This window comes from Numenius arquata, chromosome 6 (assembly GCF_964106895.1).
Source record: "Numenius arquata chromosome 6, bNumArq3.hap1.1, whole genome shotgun sequence".
Lineage (NCBI taxonomy): Eukaryota > Metazoa > Chordata > Aves > Charadriiformes > Scolopacidae > Numenius > Numenius arquata.
Genome location: NC_133581.1, coordinates 40,912,797 through 40,935,427, shown reverse-complemented (window position 1 = coordinate 40,935,427; position 22,631 = coordinate 40,912,797). Strand labels below are relative to the sequence as shown.

The 22,631-nt window shown below is 46.7% G+C and overlaps 1 protein-coding gene across 1 annotated transcript; it reads right to left on the bottom strand.

Moving 5' to 3' along the window:
- Positions 1-14,012: 14,012 nt before the first annotated feature.
- On the bottom strand, positions 14,013-16,809 carry HARBI1 (harbinger transposase derived 1). The gene is made up of 3 exons (XM_074149840.1): positions 16,626-16,809; positions 15,412-16,126; positions 14,013-14,830 (listed from the first exon to the last, which is right to left on the bottom strand). Exons 2-3 carry the CDS (start codon positions 16,079-16,081, stop codon positions 14,454-14,456), a joined length of 1,047 nt encoding a protein of 348 aa, XP_074005941.1. The 5' UTR covers positions 16,082-16,126; positions 16,626-16,809; the 3' UTR covers positions 14,013-14,453.
- Positions 16,810-22,631: the final 5,822 nt, after the last annotated feature.

Sequence of the window (22,631 nt, the reverse complement as noted above, 5' to 3'; positions counted from 1 at the left end):
AGCATCCAGTCCTTTCCTTGTACACATGCCCTAGGCATACCACACCTAAGAGAATAAAAAATTGGCCTTGAAACTCCTCCCCTGTGTCTCCTGCTGCAGATAATAAAGAAAGATTTACGAAGAGATAGTCTTCACATCCTGAAGATTTAGGTCCTATCTGGGAAGGCTGACTAATAGCTAAAGGAATAGTGTTAAAAAAATTGACAACATGACTGAGGAGTCTCCAGGGAATGATTCAAATTTCAGTAATAGTAATTATCATCACTGCAAAGGTCAGACGATTGATAGACCTCAAGTCCAAATTACTTCCAACTCCATCGCAATAGCTTACAATGTATGAAAACAACCATGTATCAGACCAAAAACATTACGTTGCAGCAGCATGTTGGCCAACTCCATCAAGATGATTCATTTCGCCTGTCTGCACATCATCTTTCCATCTACATTGCTCTTGGAACAACAGTTCACCAAAGTAATGCACAGTGGCAAAGATTAATGTTTTTAGTACACTTTGAGCTGCTAAGGAAAGCATTAGTACCCATTTTCTAGAATAAAAGTTAATTCTTTGAAAGAACTATATATATATATATATATATAGTTCTTGCATATATAGCTACCCTAATAGCAACAAAGTTACACAGGTTTTGAATGGTCTCATACATTGGAGTTTGCCATCAAAAGCCCTCCAGAAACAAGAAGTTTCTTAGAATCCATAAAACAAGAAACACTGCTGCAGCGCTATTACCTTTTGATCCCAGCAGAGTGCGCATACTACTCTGTCATTTCTTTAGAACATAAAGATCTAAAGATAAATCCTCCTTGGTTCATGTTACACTGAACAAAACCATCAATATTCAATAGAGAAGGAAGCAGCAACTTAAAAAAAGCAAAAAACATACAGGGAGAAAGGCTTCACGCACACAAGAGGAGATGAATTGTTAAATGACAGAACTCAGAACGGCCATTAGCAAACATTTCTTTCCTCCCACTCTCCCTAAAAAAACCTCCTGAGCAGATGATTTAAGACAGCTGCTGCTTCCAGGGAGGAGCTGTCTGAAGAGATAAGCCAGGAAAATAAGTTCTAATAAAGCAGCCCAGTTTTCATTTGTAAAGTACAATAATGGGTACCAAAGTGATGAACGAGTAAAAGCATCCATCTTCCTAGAAAAGAAATTCACCACAAAGAAATTCAAGCTAGCTGGAAATTCCCTGATGCTTAATGCGAACAGCATGGAGATCATCTATTTTAGAGAAGCTAAACTCTGCAGTGTTAAATAAGCCATCTTTCGAGAGTCTGTGAAAGTCAACCAAACCTTAGGTAGGAATTATTCTACAAAATAAAGACCTTACTGGAAAGCAACACGAAAACTAAAGATCTCATGCTGCAAGCGGATTCTTAAAAGCAACTGTACAGGTTAAAAAAGCTCAGACCCAAAAATGTTAGAACAACGATAAATGGAGTAGATACAGCCAAAAGCACAGTATAATACAGAAGTCAGTAAACCAAAAAAATCTTTTTTCACTAAACGCTAATAAATCCTCATCTGGATTCTGCAAATAGCACCGGTCACCCAGGTTCAGAAATGACTGGATTCAGATGGCAAGCAGCATGGAGTGGAAGGACAGCTCAGAACGATACAGGCAATAAAATGCCTATTTTACGGAAGGAAACTATAAGTCTAGTTTCATCTAGTAAAATTAAGAAAAGAGTAGCTCAATATTCTATATGGCTGCATTCAGGGAGCAAGGACTACAGCAACTCAAATGGAAGACCAGATTTGCAGCTGGAATAAGCTGGAAGTTTGAAGAGATCTCAAACAATAGACTTTGGAATAGCCTTTCGATAGCTGTAAAGGATGAACAACCTAAATAACTTAAAGAGATCCTGATAATTTACGAGGAGGATAACCCAATTACTCAGGAGAAAGAACAAGCTCTGACAGCTTGGGAATGTTTCAGTCCAACCAAAAGGACTAATGTTCCCTGAAGTACAATAGTAACAAGGAAATCAAGAGGTTTAACAAACATCTTGATGTTTACTTATGCCATGGGCAAGTTTACACATCGTAAAATCAAGAAACAGCTAACACCTACAACGGCAGTTAGTGAACATCTTGTATTCACCTTACTGAAAGACCAAGTCATCTTCACTATATAAAATCAAGTACCTACCTTAAGACAACTTATCTAAATCTTTGCAGATGTGTACTAATTTCTTGAACTAATCTGGATACAACAAACACTTCATATGTGAGCCTCCTGCACGGGTTTGAACTTGATGTTTTTCTCTGAGGAACTGTCCCTCGTTTTTCAGCTTCTTCTGACTCACCTCCTTATCCCATTTGAAAAGAAAATAAAAGAAACTTGGGGCTCAAATGCCTAGGCAGTATCTGCTCAACATTTTTAAAAGCTTGGATCTCTTCAGAAAACACTGAATGCATCCTTGAGTGGGGCTGGCACTCCAGTGTTACCCTAGATCCCTCTGAGGGCCAAGCTCTATTCGTGCCTCACAAGGGTAAAGTTTACTCCTTTATCTGAACTAGCCTTAATACAGTAACTGCTCTCCACAAGCTGGTGACACATTCAGCAACACTTCAGGCTGGCAAAGAAAACAAGAGCCTTCAAATCACAGAGTCACAGAATGATATGGGGTTGGAAGGGACCTCTGGAGATCATCCAGTCCAACCTCCCTGCCAAACCAGGTCCACCTAGAGCAGGTTGCACAGGAACGTTTCCAGGCAGCTTTTGAACGTCTTCAGAGACGGAGACTCCACCACCTCTCTGGGCAGCCTGTTCCAGGGCTCTGCCACACTCAAAGTAAAGAAGTCCCTCCTCAGGTTTAGGTGGAACTTCCTGTGTTCATGTTTGTGCCCATTTCCTCTTGTCCTATCACTGGGTACCACTGAAAAAAGACTGGCCCCATCCTCCTGACACCTTCCCTTTAAGTATTTATAGGCGTTGATCAGATCCCCCCTAAGTCTTCTGTTCTCCAGACTAAAAAGATGTCTCTCAGCCTTTCCTCATAAGAGAAATGTTCTAGTCCCTTCATCATCTTCGTAGCCCTTTGCTGTACCCTCGCCAGCAGTTCCCTGTCTTTCTTGAACTGGGGAGCCCAGAACTGCTGGACACAGTACTCCAGATGGGGTCTCAGCAGGGCAGAGTAGAAGGGGAGGATGACCTCCCTTGACCTGCTTGTCACAGTCTTCTTGATGCACTCCAGGTTGCCTTTGGCCTTCTTGGCCACAAGGGCACATTGCTGGCTCGTGGTCATCCTGTTGTCCACCAGGACTCCCAGGTCTTTTTCCACAGAGCTGCTCTCCAGCAGGTCAGCGCCCAACCTGTACTGGTGCAGGGGGTTGTTCCTCCCCAGGTGCAATGGAGAAAGAGATGCAGTGTAGATATGGGCATCACCTTCACTCACTTTAGCAAGAAGCCTTTAAATTTATTACTGGATCACGTGTTTAGTTTTGGTTTGTTGAAGTTTTTTTTTGTTTGTTTTTCAATGGAGCCAGTTCCTTCTCTTAACTAGTAATGATATCCACCAACTCCAAACATTCTACTCAACTATAAGAAGGCAAATAACGACAGTATGTTATTAAATGCCATTAGCAGATAAACCGTGGAAGGACCGACCATATTTATAGCTACTCAGTAGCCACCTGACTAACAAAGTTTAAATGAAATGCAGTGTGTTTGAAAACACTTCTCGGGTCTCAGCACAAAGAAACTTGCAGCTCACTGCATCAAACCTGTCCAGGCAAGTGGTGAACTGATTCAGTAGCAGCTTCTATTCCACTAACCCATGCTATCACCGCTGATAAACAGCTGACCACCAAAACAAGGAAGGGCTCCGAGATCGGTATTTTTCTGTTTTCTTCTTGTTGTTGGGGTGGGTTTTTTTTAATCAGGACGACCAGAAGTGAAGTCCAACAACTGGAAGATTAGCTGATGCCCTGGATGTGGTCCAGGGCACCACAGAAATTCTGAAAGCAGGGAGTCAGAAATTTTCCTACAATTGGCAGCTTTGTTTCCTTAACAGTCTTCTCCCTTCAGGCCATTTCAGGACATGGTTCTGGGCTGTTTACAATTTTGGAAAGAGCATTACACAGCCCAACCCCAAACCTTCCTACTTGCTCAGCACCAGCTGTCCTTGAAGAAGCCTTAAGAATTCCCAGCCTCAGAGAGATAAAAGCTCACTTGTAATTGTCATTTTTACAGATGCTGAAACCTCTAGAAAACCAAAGTGAAACAGCAAATTAGTAATACTTCATAGTGGTACAGGACCCCATGAAATCACTGACAAAGAGGTGGGGAGAGAAGAGGAATAAGAAGTAGCACATTCAAATCGCCATATAGAAAGGATGACAAGATATTTTACACATTATGCTGTGGTTTGCCATTCCAATGAGAAACATTAGCACTTCACAGAGATGATGGGCCCACCTCTTAACACACCCCACTCCTGCCCACCCCCCCAACCCCCACCAACATCTTTGGATTATTAATTTTGTGGAGATTCCAGTACCACCGTTCTGGGAGAACAGCTGGTTTTGATACGAAGAAGAGTATCAGAACACTACCTCATGTTACTCAATTCTCCACTGGGGAAAAGAGTTATTTCACGTGGCCTTCAGTTCTCAGACTACAAATCTATTACCACTCCTAAAGGCTTCTCAGTTGCGAGCCGAGCCCAACGCTAAAAGCCTTTGCTGATGTGTGCATACAGAAACAGTGCGAATGGCTCTACCAGTGCTTAAAAAGAAAAGAAAAAAATAAAAGGTTGTAATCAGTAAATGCTATTTATAACAAGAGTTCTACCCCAAAAGATACAAATAATCAAATAATTTCAGACAATTTTGCTGCCCAAAGTGGTCTCAAGTGACTGATGAAGAAAGAGGCAACATCAAGTGAAATATAAAAGCTGTCTCTAGCTTTGCAATCTGGGATCCACAGAGAGAATACACATATAAGCTTCCGTAGAGAAGACCAGAGAAGGGAAAAGCACGTCCTGGTAGTTTCTGTCTCAAAGTCCCTTTGTCAACTTTTAAGACTTCCAGAACACATTGACTGACTATAAAACGGACAGGATCCACACAGGTTATGGGCCAGAGCAAGCTTTGTATTAAAAGAACACAGACTGGGGGCAGGGGACTACGACCCAAACCAAAAAAAACCCAGCAACGAAACCAAAATTGTTGTGAACAATGAGGCATGCCACTAACCTGCAAAAACACAAGCAAACTTGCCTCTGGAAGAGAGGAGAATCAGACCATTAGTACTCTGTACTATCCCAATTGTGGTCATGGTCCTGCCTACCTTGTAAACTTCTGTTTTCAAAACGTCTGTTCTTAAGCAAAGTGTCCAGCACTAACTATATCATGCCATTTCGTTTATTCCAAATTAAACTGCAGTATCTCAGGCACTGATTATCAGCAAGATATTGAAGAGTTCAAGAGTATTTTTTATTGTATTTAATAAATAAATATTACTAATAACTCAGCATTCCCAGTATTGTACATGCGGGTGGGTTCCCCAAGAACCATCTGGTCATCAGGCATGAAAACAGCGTATGTGGTGGTACAGCCCAAATGCTTTATCTTCACTGCCAGCGATCCTCATATATGCTATTTCCTCCAAATATCTTCTACAACTAAACAGTTTCTGTTGTATTTTACGCAGTTTAATTTTTGAGGCAAATTGCTTTATCAAGACCCCTACGTCTTTCAGAAATTCAAAAGAGCAAAGAAGACGACACTGTGCGTACTGAAGACAGTCAGAGTTCATCTTGCCAAGGACTACATAAATAGAGATAGAACAAGAGGGAATGGCTTCAAGCTCCAACAGGGTAGGTTTAGACTGGACATTAGGAAGAAATTCTTCACAGTAAGAGTGATCAGACACTGGAACGGGCTGCCCAGGGAGGTGGTTGAGTCACCATCCTTGGATGAGTTTAAGAGTCACTTAGATGTGGTGTTGGGGGATATGGTGTAGGGAAGAACTTTGTAGTGTAGGGTAGATGGTTGGACTCGATGATCCCAAGGGTCTTTTCCAACCTAGATGATTCTATGATTCTACAGACTACACCCCCCCTTCTTCTTTTACAGGAGCTTCACCGATAAAGCAATAAAGCCTGATTCCGAGACCCACAGATACGAGATCTCCAAGAACGAAGCAGATGCCTACAACGCCATTTGGAATACATGTGAGCAATCACACAGCTCCAGAGACTTTCCAGTTCCCTTCCCTTGTTTACACACCAAGTTGCCCCCTCTCTGCAATGGGGAGATTATGATGCCCACGTCTTCCCAAACTGAATGAAACAATAACCACATAAGAAGCCCCAAAAACACTATCTGGGATAGACGACCTGAATTCTACTACCAGTTTTATTAAAGATACTGATTCAATTCATACCAAGTGTCACGCCGTTCCCGCTAACCCTTTTCACGTCACTGCTTGAAAGACTGAGCAAAATAAAAATAAAGTTTATGCAAAACCAAAAAGCTGGTTTGCCCTCTTTGCACTGCATCAGCTCAGCTAAACAAACAAGACAACTTAGAGAGTCCTAGTTTGGTAAGTAATCGAACTATGTAGCACTGGAATTTGAACAATGTCATAACAACAACAAAAATCAGTAAAAAAAGGGTGACGTGACTCATATCCAGAATAGTTCCACGGATCAAAACTTAGTCTTGTTCTTCCAAAACTTGTCCTACGTTCAGTGTTAACCGACAGGGCCACATGAATTTCTGACAATGTACCTGATCAGCTACATATTTCAATTTTCCTCTAACAATATGATTTGCCTTCCCTTAGCTCCATTTGTGGTACTTCCACCTGAGTTTTATTACGACTGTTCTCAGGGGTTCCAGCTCTTCTTGGGTTAAAAACGGAAATGAAGTTAAATTGGAAATAAAGTTACACTGCACTGGAATCTTTAAACAAACATAAATCCACAGAGGTATAACAAACAATTACCTTAAGCATGATTAATCAAAACAATTAAAAAAGCAAAACTAGAATCCATTTTTTCGCTCTGCTTCCACTTCTGTGTCCTTAATTACGCTTTTAAAAAAACCAAAAGCAGCTTAATTTAAGACATCAAAATCATATAGAGCACAGAGCCAGTCTTCAACTAAGTGCCCCTAAATATGAAAAAAAAAAAAAACCAAAAAAACAAAAAACACACCTCTAAAAAAGCCTTAGGAGGAGAGAAAGTGAGTTTATGATGCAACTATGCATAATACCATGAAGGTGCTTTCATTATATGGCCCTGCTTTCAGTCTTCGGTGTTTTTAAGCTATTCCCCAAAGTATTATTCTGTAAACTGAAGTTTTCTCTTGATTAAGGTCAGAGAGATGTGGGAAGTAATTCCAAAGCACACCTTTCATACATGCACTAGATAAACTGCTCTAAGTTGTACCCACAGCTCTAAGCGCTTCCACATAAATCAGAACAGGATGCCAAAATAAAAATAATTTGTATTAGTGCTTCATGATTAAAAAATTCAGCGTCATGTTTTAAATTGCAACTACAAAGAGCTCAGGAAATTCTATTACATTACAAAGATGTCAGTAGTACATTGTCATTTCAAGATCCTATATATGACTGCAACAAGGAGGCGACTGCCATTAGAATGTTAATTTATGTTCCCGGTCTGGACTAAATGAGCTATAATACTCTAAAGAGAACTTCTCAAGTCAAAAGAAGTACATTAAATTGCTGACTATTTACAGCAATATTATGAGGAAGTGGAAGAGAAACTTCCAGATATCAACTCGTAAAGGTCAGAAAACGAACGGTAAATATAAGAAGGGAAGTAATAAAAGTAAAAGTAAAGTGATCAACCCTGTCTGGAGTCTGACAGTTTCATTTACCAATGAGAGTATGGAGCACTTCCATGACTACTATTACCATTTCCACATAAACTTAATGAATTCTTGAGAAGAGAGATATTAGTTCCAATCTAGAAGACGGAAAGAGAATAAATATAATTTCACAAAGCCGTAAGATAAATCAAACGGCAGAACTGAGATCCAAAAGATTAAGAGCTGGTTTCCCCAATTCCATACTCAGACCACGGCATCTTTTGCTAAGTACTGCGCACAGCAGGAAATGACAGACAGAGAGAAAAGAGAGATCTAGAGCAATGTAGAGAGAGAAACAGAGCGACATAGAATTCCGATTAACCCCTTAAGAGAATTCTTCTCATTTAGATAGGAAAGGAATTTTCAATTCAAAATGCCAGTATTCACATTAAAAGTCACATCAAGGTTCCTCGAGCTCCAGAGCCACAGGCAGGTGCCCTCTAGTGACATCATACATGCAAGAGAAATTCGGGAGCACCAACATTACAGAGGAGCAGAAGCAGCATCGGATATCCACAAGATGAAGAGACGGCATTTTATGCACTCAAGGCTGCGCTTAAGGCACATGCACCTTATCCAAGTACTGAAGGAAAAGCAACTGGAAGCGAGAACATATTTTAAAAAAGAAAACACAGTTCATATAATTTCCTACTCACATGGAAACAATCAAATAAGGTAACAAGCCAGAAAGAAAACATGATACACCCAGAAGCTGAAGTCTTCACCCACAGATGTATCTGAACTAGAGAAGGGGTGGGAAACAAAGAAGATTTAGACTTTGAACAAAGAAACACAGACAATTCTTGACACCCTTTTCCTTTTTGGCCTTCGACTGAGACGTTGGAAGAAATATTAAGAGGGAGGAAAAATGTCTGAAACATGGGTCAGAGACTCCTCTCAGCAATTCTACGCTGCCCAAGGTGGGGAATTAGTGCTATCACCCTCCTTGCTAGGTTAGTGCAGGGCTACGAACACAAAACACACCGGGTAACTACAAACATGCAGTATGCCCTTTATCAGGTCTCCAATAATACCAATTTAATAAGGGGGAGAGGGGGAAAGTACCTTAATACTATTTGTATTAATAGTACTAGTAAGTATTAACATCAACAATAACTCTGTAAGAGCCTTCAATTCAGTTAGCTTGCTAACCACAGCACAGAAGATGCTACTTTCCAGAAGTTTCATAAAAAATTATGACACAAAAAAAGAAGTAAGTATTCAAAGCCCTAACTTAGGGCAAAGGGATACCAGCAGACAGTATCGTCGCTTGCCTTCTTTGGAACTGGTTGTTACAGCTGCATAAAAGTTAGAAGCGCTGCACAGAAAATGGAAAAGTAGGAAACAACCAAACAAGAATCCAGAGGGTCAGTTATGACTCAGAAAAGGGCAAAAGAAAGAAAACTAAGAAGTAGCTGTCAGCAAAGTAAACATTCCGCGTAAACTCCCCAGCAACTAAATCCAAAAAAGCAAGTCCAGATATTTGGATCCAAATTCGTTCTTCATTCCAAGTATAAGAAAAAAATATAAATGTTACTGGACTGCCGTACTCATCAACATTCACGCTGCCCCAAATCAATAGATGGCTGATAGTACAAGATACTTATTTGTTACTGTCAAAACACAAAGGGACCAATTAAGGTAAAAAAAACACAACAGAATATTTATCTACAGCAACAGCAATTGTGGACTAGAGAACTACTAAGAAATCTACACCGAAGAGTTACAAACGTTAGAAACTGCATTACAGCAGCCTTTCAGAATACAAACAAGGATTTTAAATTTAGCAGAGAATTTCAGGTACTGTTCCTTACGTCACCCATAAGGCATTTCAAATCTCCCTGGATTTAACCCCATCCCACACTCTGAAAACCGACCCAACAACAAAATTAAACAGCCCAGTAATGGATCGGCAGTAAGCGTACATTACCAGCAGGTCATTCTTAGGTCCCATTTTAACATTCCCATTAGCAATTTGAAAGAGGATGGGAGTGGCAAAGGCAAAGAAGCCAGATGACATTTGCAGAGGACACCAAACCGGGTGGAGCAGTAAACAAGGACAAATATAGAAAAACACATTGTTTTTTTATATAAAGATCTAAGAACATTTCATACGGAGAAGAAAACGGAGCAGCACTGAGCGCTCTTCCTGGATGTATTTATTCGGATTCTACGTTCCTACAGCTGATCCTCCCGAGGACCAGTCCGCACCTGGATAACTGCCATTCCCGAATCCGTCTCTCGCAACAGAACAAAACTGTAAAAGCACTCATTGGGAAAAGTTACGTGTGACCACCTAAAACATCTCTCGAAGGTGAAATGCTGCTTTAGCGCAGGAATTGCATTGCAAAAAGCACTTTCCCCGGACAGTAGAAAGCCTGGTACCGACACCATCAGAAATAACCTCAAACAACCCTCAACGTGAACGCTACAGAAATTTACGGGTTGTCTGGGGGAATGCTGTAGGTGGAAACAAACCCGAGGTAATCAAGTGTCGCTGTGCCAGAGGGCACACACGAACGCATTTTGGGCAAAACACTACTTACACGCGTCCGTGTTCTGCGACACACAATGAAAGACAGGGGGAGGGACGGAGAAGACAACACTTACTTCACGTTTTTAACTGGCTAAGGCCGGAAAACAACAATAACAACAACATTCGTTATTTCCAACCAGCAGCAACACCCCCCCCCCCCCCCAACACCCAGCCTGACCTTACCCAGACGGCGGGGGCGGCACGGAAGCCCCCGGCCCCGTTCGGCGGGAGCAGCGGGAGGGACGGGGGCAACGGAGAGGGAACCCCGCGGCTCCCAAGCCCGGCTTTGGGGAGCGCTGGGGCGGGGCGGGCGGCCGCTGCGGCTCCTGGGGCTCGGAGTCGCCTTCTTCGGAGGCCTCCCCTCCCTCCTTCCCTGGCACCGGCCCCGGCCCCGGCGGCCGGGCCAGCGGGAGGCGAGCGCGGCGGGTTTCGCCCTCCACCGCCTGCGGCCAGCGCGGGGAGCGGGGCCCGCCGTCGCCGCCGCAGCCTCCCCGCTCCCCCCCCACCACTGCAGGCCACAGTCCCGGAGCTCCCGAACAAAGGCCCCAGCGGCCGAACACAGCCCTCTTCCCGGCCCCGCTCCCCGCCGCGGCCCGGCGGCCCCGCGCAGGCAGTTACCCCGCCACCTTCCGGGGCGCCGCCGCGGGGACGGCCGCGCCCGCCCGGGGAGCGGCGAGGAGGCCCTGGCCTACAGCGGGGCCGAGCGCTTAGGCCCGGAGCCTACCTGGTGCGGAAGGGCCGGGGCCGGGCGGGCGGAGCGGGGCCAGGGCCAGGGCCGGGGCCGGGCCCGGAAGGAGCGGCCGCCAGTGCTCGGTCGTCGCCGCCGCCGCCGCCGCTCCGAGCTCCGGCCAGGCGAGCCAGCCGAGCGCCGAGCCGGACCCGAAGAGCGGCGCCGAGAGCGGTAACCAAGGCCCGAGCAGCCGAAGCTAGAACGCCGCCAGACCGTGCCAGCCGAGCGAAGAGCTCTTCCACCGCGGCGGCCCTACCCGCCGCCGCCCGGAAGCGGCTTGAAGGCAGGCGAGACGAGTCGAGCCCAGAGGGCGGCGGGGCGGGGTGTGCGCGAGCTTGTGTTAATATTTACTGCGATTTATTAATTTCCAGCATCGCGGGCGGCGAAGACACAAGAGGAGCGGGTGGCCGAGGGAGGCTGCTGTGTCTTCCTGCCCCCAGCTGTACGGGGGGGGGGGGGGGGCGTGTGAGAGCCGGGGGAGGGGGGATTTGAACCTGCAAAGCAGATTTTACAAGGAATTTAGTCCAGTAATGGCAACCGCAATGGCTGGGGCAGTCACCGGCACCCCCCGAGTGATGAGGAGGGTTTATCAGACGTTACTCGGTTAGGGTAGGCTTTTCAAAGCTCTGGCAATGGGCAAAGGTGTAAGTCCTCCGGAATGCGGCCGGGGAGAGGAGGGAAAAGCCGGAGGAGCCGGGACAGGGGAAAAGAAACACGGATCTCAAGCTGCCAAGCTTAAATGTTGTCTAAACCCGAAGGAAAAGAGGAAACCCTAGATGAACTACAGAATCGCAGAATGATCTGGGGTTGGAAGGGACCTCTGGAGATCATCTCATCTCTGGAGAAGGCTGAGGGGAGACCTTATCTACGTTTACAAGTACCTAAAGGGTGTGTTGAAGGAGGATGGAGCTGGACTCTTTTCAGTGGTTCCCAGCGACAGGACGAAGGGCAACGGGCACAAGCTGGAACACGGGAAGTTCCACTCAAATATGAGGAAGAACTTCTTTCCGGTGAGGGTGCCAGAGCCCTGGAACAGGCTGCCCAGGGAGGGCGTGGAGTCCCCTTTGGAGATCTTCAAGCCCCGCCTTGATGCAGTCCTGAGTGATGTGCTCTGGGCAACCCTGCTTTAGCAGGGGAGTTGGACTAGATGATCTCTAGAGGTCCCTTCCAACTCTGACAATTCCGTGATTCCGTGATCTAGTCCAACCCCCCCTGCCAAAGCAGGTCCCACCCAGAGCAGGTCCCACAGGAACCTTGGAATTGTTTCCAAGGAAGCCGCTGAGGAGCACAGGGGACAAAGCATTCTCTCGATGGGGAAGTTTCGCATCCCAAGTGTAGGGTACTGGTGTCTGGCTCGAGGAAGAAGAGTGGGGTTTGAGTGTGTTGGTTTTGTCCGGTGTGGCCTGATGCCGTTTCTGCCCAAACTGACAAGCAGCGAGGTCCGTTTTGAAGTTACAACTCTACCGAAAAGTGGGAGCGTCTGAAGGAAGACAAAACTCGGCAACAAACATGTTCCAGGAAAAGCCTCCCCGGCTTTTGAGTTCAGCCTGGTCTGGGCACGCGCCGGGAAGAGCTATTCATAGCATTAAGTTGAGAAGCTCCAGCTCCTTATTACGTGACAGTGTTTGCACCTACACCTGTCCAAGTCTCGCTTGACCTCGGCGTCACCCACGCAGCTCACTCCCCGCCTGCTGGTGTTTAGGTCTAAAGATCAGTATTTTTAGCACAGACCGTCAGAGAGGATCATGAGCCATCAGGCACCACAGACGGCAGCAACTCCTACCTTAAAAATGGTGGGGTTTTGTTGTTTTTCTTTTTTAGAAAACAATGCTTGTATGATTCTTCCTGGGTAAAAGGAGCCGGGTTTTTGCCACAGTGAGCAACAGCAGTTCTTACGTGATACCTCTTGGGACGATGCGTCCAGGAAACAGCGTTACATCTCAGATTGCTGTACATAAATATTTTACAGTTCTCATCAAGGCTTTATGACAATATTTTGCCTGCACATCACAAAGCATGCTTGGCTTTCTATACAGCAGTAGGTGCTTACTGCCATTGCAAACCGTGTATCTAATATACCTGTACCTGTATACCTAATCCCGCGTCCCCATCCTACATTTAGGAAGGCATCCCGTACTTTCCTGCTCTTCAAACCTGGGGCACGATCCAGGCTCGTTTCCTCTACAAGGACAGACAGACCTTGCGGTGACAGATGGTTGCGCTGCTACTTCAAGTGGCCACATTTTTGCAGCACTCCGCATCCCCTACCACTTTTGTTTCATCTACTGCCCAGCAAACAACGAAATCTAAGAAAATTCTCTGGGACTGCCGTCAAGAGATCCTTGGAAACGCTTGCATCTTTTGGAACGAGGACATTGCCAGGAAACTTCCCGGTCTTGTGCCAGCAACAACTGCGGGCGTCAGTCGCCTTTTTTCCACTGAAGAGTTAGACTGCCAGCAGCGACAGAGAGGCCTTTCTATACCTCAGCTCTGATCTAAACAGAGAACTTTTACAATCGGTTCCATTTTTGTGACCCAGCCAGTCCTTGGCATTTCTCTCACAGCAGCCAACAAGCGCAGTACTTCTCTGTTGTGGCAGACACCTCTCGAGAGAACTAGACTTACATTCCTGATTAAGTAGCTGACAGAGCCAACCGTAGGTTAGGATCTTCTCCGGTCTGTTTGGGAAAGAAGAAACATTCAACCCTCCTAGACCTCCTGGGTACACGCAAGCCCTAGTGTGTACCCAGCAAAAAGCCAGAGCCCTCCCAGAACACAGCTGTCAGCTTTCAGAGGAATCACTGGGTTTTGCGAGACGCACAAAATCTCATTTAGCAAAAATTTGTACCTGCAAACGCAAAGATAAGATGTCTGCTTTGCTGCTGGTGAATTCAGGGTGGACACGAGCCCACGTGGAAGTTTAATCTATGTGAAATACTGTTTAAAAACCAATCACAAATGCCGTGGGTTACAAAGTGGCATAGAATTGTTGCTTTGCAAAACAGAGCAAGGCTTACAGATTTCTCATCATTATCAAAGACGATTTCCCAAGTTTCTCCACTGATCTCACATTAGTCATTGTTCTCTAACTCAGGTGAAAGGGGAGTTTCTACGCATTACAACAGTAAAAATTTAGCAATTAAATTGCATCTCTGGAGAGACCGAGAGAAGTTCAGAATACCGCCTGAATGAAGAGAGTAAAGTTTCTCCTTGTCTCACATCTGCTTAGTCTTTACAGGCTTAAAGAAGAAGGAAGGGGCATATTTGCTCTGGGTATCTTCCCAGATGAACCGTTAGAAGCCTTCTCTCTGTCACAACATTAGCTAAAATGCGTAAGTAAAAGCTCCTGACGAATACGACAGGCTTCCGAGTCCATTGATTCCATTTGCTCATACTCTTCTTCCGGTTGTTCCATGTGTCCTGTGGCCGGCGAAGACCACATGTCCAGCCCATGTTCCAGGGAGATGTTGTGAAGCACGCAGCAGGCCAGAATGATGTGGCTGGATTTCTCTGGAGAATACTGCAGGGTGCCTTTGGAGCCATCCAGGCAGCGGAAACGCGACCGGATGGTTCTGAACGTCCGCTCAATGACATTGTGAGTGGCAGAATGCGCCATGTTGTAACGATATTCTGCAGGTGTCTCCGGGATATGCAGAGGGGTCATCAACCACGTGCGGAGCAAGAAGGAGCTGTCACCTGTTAGCAGGGAAGAGGAGGAGGACAGGTTACATACCTACAGTTAGTCACAGATTGCAGCTCCTCACTCTTGGTCTTCTGGTACCGCAGATACAGAATACCTTATTTCCGTGGCTAAAACAGAAGGCACGAGAAAACACGTAGCTCAGGTTTACAAACGTGACAAACAACAAAATCCAGATATTCTATTTTACACAGGGGAATCCTGGAAGAACACAGAAGAGTTTTAAGAGAATTCATTTACTACATAATACAGTGAAAGACAGCTGGACTGGGACCCCACATAGAATTAAAAATTGCACAATTCAGCTTAAGAAGGTGTAGGATACTGAAAACAAAGTCCTAACAGCATGAATGTAAATTCATACATAGAATAATCAGATTGTATAAAACCCAGATTGGAAGTTCCTGTTCTAGACTTCTAAGACAAGGGTCATACAAACTGAATCACAAAGCTCAAGGAATTTGCAGGAAAGCCATCAGCAGTAGATGTATGACTTGTGCTCAGACGCTCTAGACTCAAAGAGGAGCCAACATTTAAGAGACTGTCCGCAGAAAACAACAATGAAAAATGGACTTACCAAGTAGCCAGCCATCTTTATGTAGCTCAGTTTCAAAGTGGCTTGTAAGGGCTGCCTGCTGCAGAACCGTGCAGTCGGGCAGGCTGCCTGGCCAGTGTGTTTCTGCACTCAGGAGGACTCCTCTGGCATCGCACACCATCAGGCAGTTCAAAGAATGGAGACCCTTTCGGTTCACGTACGACAGGTCCTCGGCATTTGGCGCTTTGATTGCCACGTGGGTGCAGTCGACCACCCCCAGCACTCCCGGCATGCCTGCCAGCCCATAAAAGTCATCCTTCAGGCTCTGAACCGTAGCTTCATCCTCAGGAAAGTGAATAAACTGTGAGGCTCTTTCCACCAATGCCTCGGTTACGTTGGCCACGCAGCGGCTCATGGAGGCTTGACTAATGCCAATGGCATCCCCCATGCGAGTCTGGAAGGAGCCGGAGGTATAGAAACCCAGTGCAGCAAGTATCTGCGTCTCTGGACTGATGGCCCTGGACCGCTGTGTAGGGCGAGAGAGACTGCCTCCTAGAAGATCCACCAGGTAGTAAATGAACTGTCGGGGAAAGCCGTACGTGGATACTAGATACTCATCCGTGACATCCTCCAGCTTGAAGCGATCCAAAGTCCTGTGTCCGCGGCCATAGAGCAGGAGGTCGCAGTCCAGAACGGCAATAGGTACGGCCATGGCCAACAGCTGGGGGCTCCTCCGGGGCTTTCCCAGAGCCTTCACCTGCGTAAAGCAAAGGGGAAGGAGACTCAGGCTGGTTTTTAACCCTCAGCCTTTCAGACTCCGTTACCGCTGAGGTTATGCAACAAATCGTTTTACTTCTTTGTATCTGCTTTTACAAGCAGGGGGTCGAAGCCGGGGCCGGGGGGGGGGGGGGGGCTCACTGTGGAGCTGACAACCCCCCAGAGCCGCAAGGCCCAGGGGCCCCGGCGCTGACAGGAATTTACTCCCTGTGGCGGGGAGGGGGCGGCTGCACCACAGCGGCCCGCTTCCCGGGGCTCGGGGACCGTTCCCGGTCACCGCCGACCCGGCTACGTCCACACCCGGGATGGCAGAGAGAGACACGAACCTCCGGTCGCCCCTCTCCCGCCCCGCTGCCGTCGGGCGGGCGACGCGGGCCCGGCGGGCCCTGCCCTGGCCGGACCCCTCTGCGCGCTGAGGGGCAGCGGGGCCACCCCGCCTCCAGCCCCCGGCCCCCGCCAGCCGCCGACCCGGCCCTTACCGGCCTGCGGCCGCCCCCCGAAGAGCCCACGCTGCCCGCTGCCGTTACCGCCGCCCCGCCGAGACTCCCCCGTTCGGCCGGCGGCAGATTCGCCACAGCAAGGCGGGGGTTCCCGGCGGGCGAGGGCGGCGGGGGCTGCCCCTCTTATCTCGGCCTCGGCTCCCTTCCCTGCCGGCCCGAGAGCGGGGCCGGTGGGCGGGGAGCGGCGGCGGCTCCGTGTGGAAAGTGCCGCCGCAGACACCCAGGCACCTCCCTCCGCCCGCCCGCCCGCAGCGGATGAAAACAAACAGCGGCGGCGATGGCGCGGAGCAGGCCGCGGCTCTGAGGACAGCGGCAGCCAGACCCCCGCCGCCGGCCCCGCACCCCCGCAGGCGCTGACAGCCGCAGCCGAGCCGGCCGGTCGGCAGCGAGATCCCCGCCGGCCGGGAGGAGGAGAAGGAGGAGGCGGCGGCGGCGGAGGGGCGCTGGCCGGAGCCCCAGGGCGGCCGCGGGGCCCCCGGGGCTTGGAGGCGCCGGGAGCGGGCCCGGGGTCCGTGGGGACCCCCCTCCCCCGTGCCCGGTCGGGGCGCTGAGGAGACGCCGGGGCACGGCGGGGGAGCGGGGCGGCGGGCCCCCCCTCGGGCAGCCGGGCCTCCGCGCGGGATGAGCCGCCGCGCCGCCAGCTCCGCCGCCCCCGCGCAGGTACCGGGGCCGTGCCGGGGTGGGGGGGTGTCCCGGGGCCGGGGAAGGAGCTCCGGGAGGCTCTTCGTGGGGAGGGGGGGTGGGAATCGGGACGTGGGTCTGAAGCCTCAGGCTGCGGTTTGGTGTCTCCGCTTCGGTTTAAGCCGCCTGTCTGTCAGGAGCTTTCCTGACGGCTGGAGACTGTCGTCGGGGGCTGGGAAGGTTGCGGCCCGCTGAAACCCCTCCAGTGCTGTCTTTTAAATTAAATCAAAATGCCTCGGAGACTGTTAGAACTCCAAACTGTTGGAACTCCATCGTATCGTTTTCCTGTAACCCATGAGTTTGCTGTCTGTTGGGAAAGACCAGGGTTTTACAAATCGTCGCCTGTTTCTTTCCTGCTGGAATTCTGCTTAGGGCACCCACCAGAGACATTCCCCCTCGATTCTCTGGGAGCAGAGACACCTTCCGTGCCAGTCAACAGGTAGAAAAGGGACGCTTTGGACTAAACCTACAAACTGCCTACTTAAAAATCTCAAAAGTGGTGTGACTAGGCACATTGTAAGGGGGGAAAATCATGGCAAATTACTGCCTTGGTTGAAAATTACTTGGCTATGCAAATGAAGTTTAGAGCATCTCCAAATTATTGCAGGAGTGGCCTGACCTGGTAGAATCCCCTTGTGGCAAGAAATAAGTCATTCAGAGGAGCCAGGCTGTATTTAGGTGTCTGGAAGGATCATACAGGATCACCTGATTTTGCTTAAATGGTATTGTATAATCTCAACTTTTCTGAACATGTATTCACGCAAAAGTTGAGCCCTGGTGATTATATTGCTGGTTGTAGTAGAGGGTACATGGGAGCAGATTCTGGTTTAGTCTGCATACTATGGCCTGACAAACAAAATGAGAGGATGGACCTTTGAACTGACACCATTTATAGACCTTAGGGAAGTACAGAATGTAACTACCGGTCAACAGGAATTACTTAATTTTGGTTTTAAGCCAGTGGAGCTGGCAGTGCTGGCTTTAGTAAGATCTTTCCTAAGCTGGGAAGATCTTCATAACCATTTGTTGGTTATGAAGTAAATGTATTTCCTGATCGGCAGGAAGAATTGCCTCTTTATCAGTCAGAACTTAACCATATGTTGAACTACAGAGCCTTTGATTTCATCAGAATATTTATATTATATGAAACAGTTTTTCTGCTAGAATCTGCTCTAGTCTTCTCTTAAAAAAATCCATAAACTTTGAAGAAGGAGAGTGGCACACTTTAAAATTTAGAAGTGTTCCCTCCCTCTCTCCAGGTTTCTGACTAACCTACTAAGAAGGCGAAATGGAGATTAATTTTAAGTAATTGTAGGATACTGGAGTTTGACTTGTAGGCCCAGCCTTCAAACAGAGTGCCGTCTTTGTGGAGATCTTTTTATAGTTGCTTATTAATGTGCTCAAAATACCTGCTTGCAGTGGAGCTTCTTGGTCGTTCTAGGAAAGCTTTCTTGGCAGTCAAGCCCATTTATCAAAGGCACTCTATTAAAAGCTTCAAAAACTTGCATGTGCTGCTTGTTTACCTGCATGATTCAGTGAGGCTTTTCTGGACCTTCATGTAGGACATCCTCAGAGATTGGATTTGGGTCCTGTATTTGCAAAGAAGTTCCGCAAGAGTGGTAAGGACAAGGAGCCCGGTCTGGGGGGCACAGTCGGGTAACTGGGAAGGTACAACTGGGATGAGAGCTGCCCACAGCCCTCTCCTTACAGCGACAGCCCTGCTTGTTTCTTCCCTCTCCTCTTTTTAATTTCACTCTGGGATAGGAACCATGAGTAATCATTTTGCATTGGCAAATACCTGCTTGGAAGGAAAGCACGATGACTTTAAGTTGTAGCAGCCGTGGCTCGGAGTGAAATCTCAGAGGAGGGAGGTGATGGGAGCAGCCTGTATACGTTTTTCCCCAGCAGCAGTAATAATGCCTGGTACCTGTCAGGTGCTTCTGCTCCTTTCACATCTGTGTAAGCAAGTATCAGACAGACAAGGTAAATACAGGTAGTGTAGCGCGACTGTTCCCAGGTGTCACTGTGCACCGCTTGTGTGCCCAGGATACAGGTACTGTCAGGCAGCAGGGCTGGAGCGTGGCGTGAGGGTAGCTGTAGTTTCCCCGGGCTGTAGCAAGGCACGAAAGGGGAGGGCTCTTACAGTTCCTTGCATCATGCAAATAGGGTGTCGTCAGCTTACGCTGATGTGTCCTTCTCCTTGGAGAAGGAGAGTTTAAATACCGGGAGTGTGTATAAGGCGCAATGTTAATGCTTAGATATTAAACTGTCAGATAAGCCCAGTATTCTTCTCTGCCTCATAACCTTGTGAGAAAGAATAAGGCTCTAGTCAAAAAAGAGCCACCCACATGTGACAGTTCTCCTTGAATGTCTGTCTCTGACATTTCTGCTCAGAGGGAAGTGGAGACAAAGACATATAAATAAAGGCATTAGTATGAAAATGGATGTTGCAGGAAGAGAGAGACAAAGCAAAAAGCTGTGTGGCCAAGATGCTTGTTTTTACCTGTGAACAGCCTATGTGTAAGGCTAAAGCAGTGCGGTATCAGTTTACTTAAGGGATTACTTGATTGAGGGGGAATCGGTCATCTGTAGGTTTCTAAGCTACACCAAAGGTTATTTCCTTCTAGTTGTTACTCAGTGCAAAATTAGAAAGTGCCTTCCTTGAGCTAAGCATATGCCTGGATACCGGCACTTAACAAGGAGCCGTGCTGGCACTGCAACCTACGGGAACCTGAGAAGTTGAATGAGTTTGGTGGAACTATGTTTAAAGAATTTCCTTCCTGTTCAGGTCAGCTGGTGGCAGCTAACCTGAGGGTACCGAGGCATTTTTGTAAATGAAATATTTGCTGTAATTCTAGGCCCGTCTTGACTCTTATCAAGAATGATTCTAAAGGTGAACACTGTCCCTAAGGCTTAGCAGATCTCAGGTAATCACCACAGGTCCTCCTGCAAAAATGAGGAGATGGTGGTCATCAGATGACAGTCCTCCGACATGTGAGGAGCTGAGTTCCAGGGCCCCAGTTTCCCCCTGAAATTACAGATTCCTGACAGGAAAGCTTGCCCGACACTTTCTGCTCTGCTTTAGGCTCTGGCAAATCAACTGTTGCTGGCATTTGGAGCTTGAGAGGTAAAAGAAAGTATGAATCTCCAAATGTCTCATGAGTGTTACGGATAGTTTGAGATCTTGCAGGAAGAATCCCAGTTCTGCTGCAGCAGGGCAGAACAGCGAAGCTCTCATTCTTTGAACCCTGAATCTAAGACGTAGCTCTGGTGGCTGTTTCTCTCCTCTCTAGAGATATTTGGGTCTATAGTCATTAGAACCGATTCCTATACTGCACAGAGAACCATGCTGATGATCTGCTTTGTTTCCTTTCTGAACAGACCAGTGAGCCTAACACCTTTCACTAGTTCCCGAATTGCAATAATCAATTCCAGAATTCTTTATTGCCCATGTCAGCCAGGTTTTTTTTGTAGAGCTTGAGTCCCCTCAACGCTTACAGTGTTTTATTTAAGTCAAAAGAATAGTAACAGGTCATTCTCACCGATTTTTTTGTAGTGGGAAGTGTCTATGCCGAAAGCTTTTTTTTTTTTTTAAGTTAGAGTGCTGCATCAATTAAACATCTAGCACTTTTAGATGCTGACTTCCTTTTGCATCCCTTCCACAGTAGAAAAGATCTGTATTCTCTCTCCAGTGGAGGTAAAGGCAGTGAAAGTAAGTAGAATACTTTCGATGAGGAGGTTAAAATATCCAAAGGATAATTTGTTAATGCATCTAATGTTGAATCGCTTGTGTTGTTGGTTCTCAAACTAAATTAAAATTTGTAATGAGACCAGTACAGCACTAGGAGAGGCAGTACGAGTGTAACCTAGGAACTTTCAATCATATTAGATGTCTAGCTTTCTTTTTATGGAGTCATTCAGAAAGCAGCACTCTTCTCTATAAAATGCTCTATAAATCGCAGTACTCTTATCTAGCAGCCCTCTTGGGTGATGCTCCTAAAAACATTACTTAAAATCAGCGTTTAAGTGAGATATTTTAAATAATAAGCATATTAAGTGAGATATGTTAAATAGAAGTTTTGGATATGTGTAGTCATTAAAGATGATAAGGTATTTTCTGTGTGAACGGGGCTGTTGGCCCCTTTGTCCTGCTAGGATTCAGTCGGTGTAAACAGCATACCGTGCTGCAATTTCAGTCTTTGCTTACAGATGGAAGGCTGAGGAGAGTAACCTCGTGCACGGCAGCTGCTCGTGCTCACTGACCTTAGACTGCCAACCTTTCTGTGATGAGCAGCGTGTTCCGTAAATACGTGATGTTTGACAAGCTGCTTCAGGCTGATTAGCCGTCTCAAAGCAAAAACAGGAACAGGAATTAAGAGTGAATTTGCACTTTGAAGACTTAGGAGCAAAAAGTACAATTAATGCTGCTAATTAAGGCATTCCTCCCTGTGGTCTCTATACGATTATTAAGTTACACGTGAAGAAACTGGGAGACAGAGAAATCGTGATTTATCCCGGGGCATGTGACGTGATGGTGGCAGAAATCTGCTTAGTGCCTTGGCCTGCCTGGCTTCAGGCACTGTGCAAGTTCATTGTACTGCTAGAAACAATCGTACGTTGAAAAACAAGGCAGAGTGAATGTGGGAGCTAAGTATTTGTTGTCAGAGCTTCCAAGAGAAGCAAACAGAGAAATTTGGTCTTTTCAGTTGGTTGCAGGTAAATTCATAGCTGTACAAGTTTACTGCAAGTACTATTTGGTGGAAGTAAAGAAGCAGCGTAGGCTGTTCCAGCAATGGCTTATTACCTAGATTTCAGTATCTGCTGAAATACCACTGGAAATACTGTTTTTAGAATTTCAGACTCAAGAAAACAATTTGGCTTGGTTTTGACCAGTGCTGATAACCGAGTATTTGTTATTTCTGAAGCAGAGACTACCATGTCTGATGGATAACATGGTATAAATCCAGTCAGTGTGGGTGACATCCACAGGGTGTTTTGGGGTTTTTTTGTTGTTTGCTTGTTTTTTTTAATTAAGCTAGCAAAATTGGAGAACTTATACCCAGTTTTAATTTTGAGACCCCTTTGTTGTTTCTTTTCTAGTATCTTTTGCGCTGACCAGATGAACTATTCATACACGTTTATACCTTACACCCGCCCCAAAAAGTTGTTAGCATGTTAGGATTTTGACAGGCAGAGGCCTTTGGTGCTTATCATTTCACTTGAGGTACCTCTAATGGCAAAATATTTTGAAATCTTGACATCCAAACGAAAGCTGAAGGAAGGCTTCATTCCCATGTCTGTGCT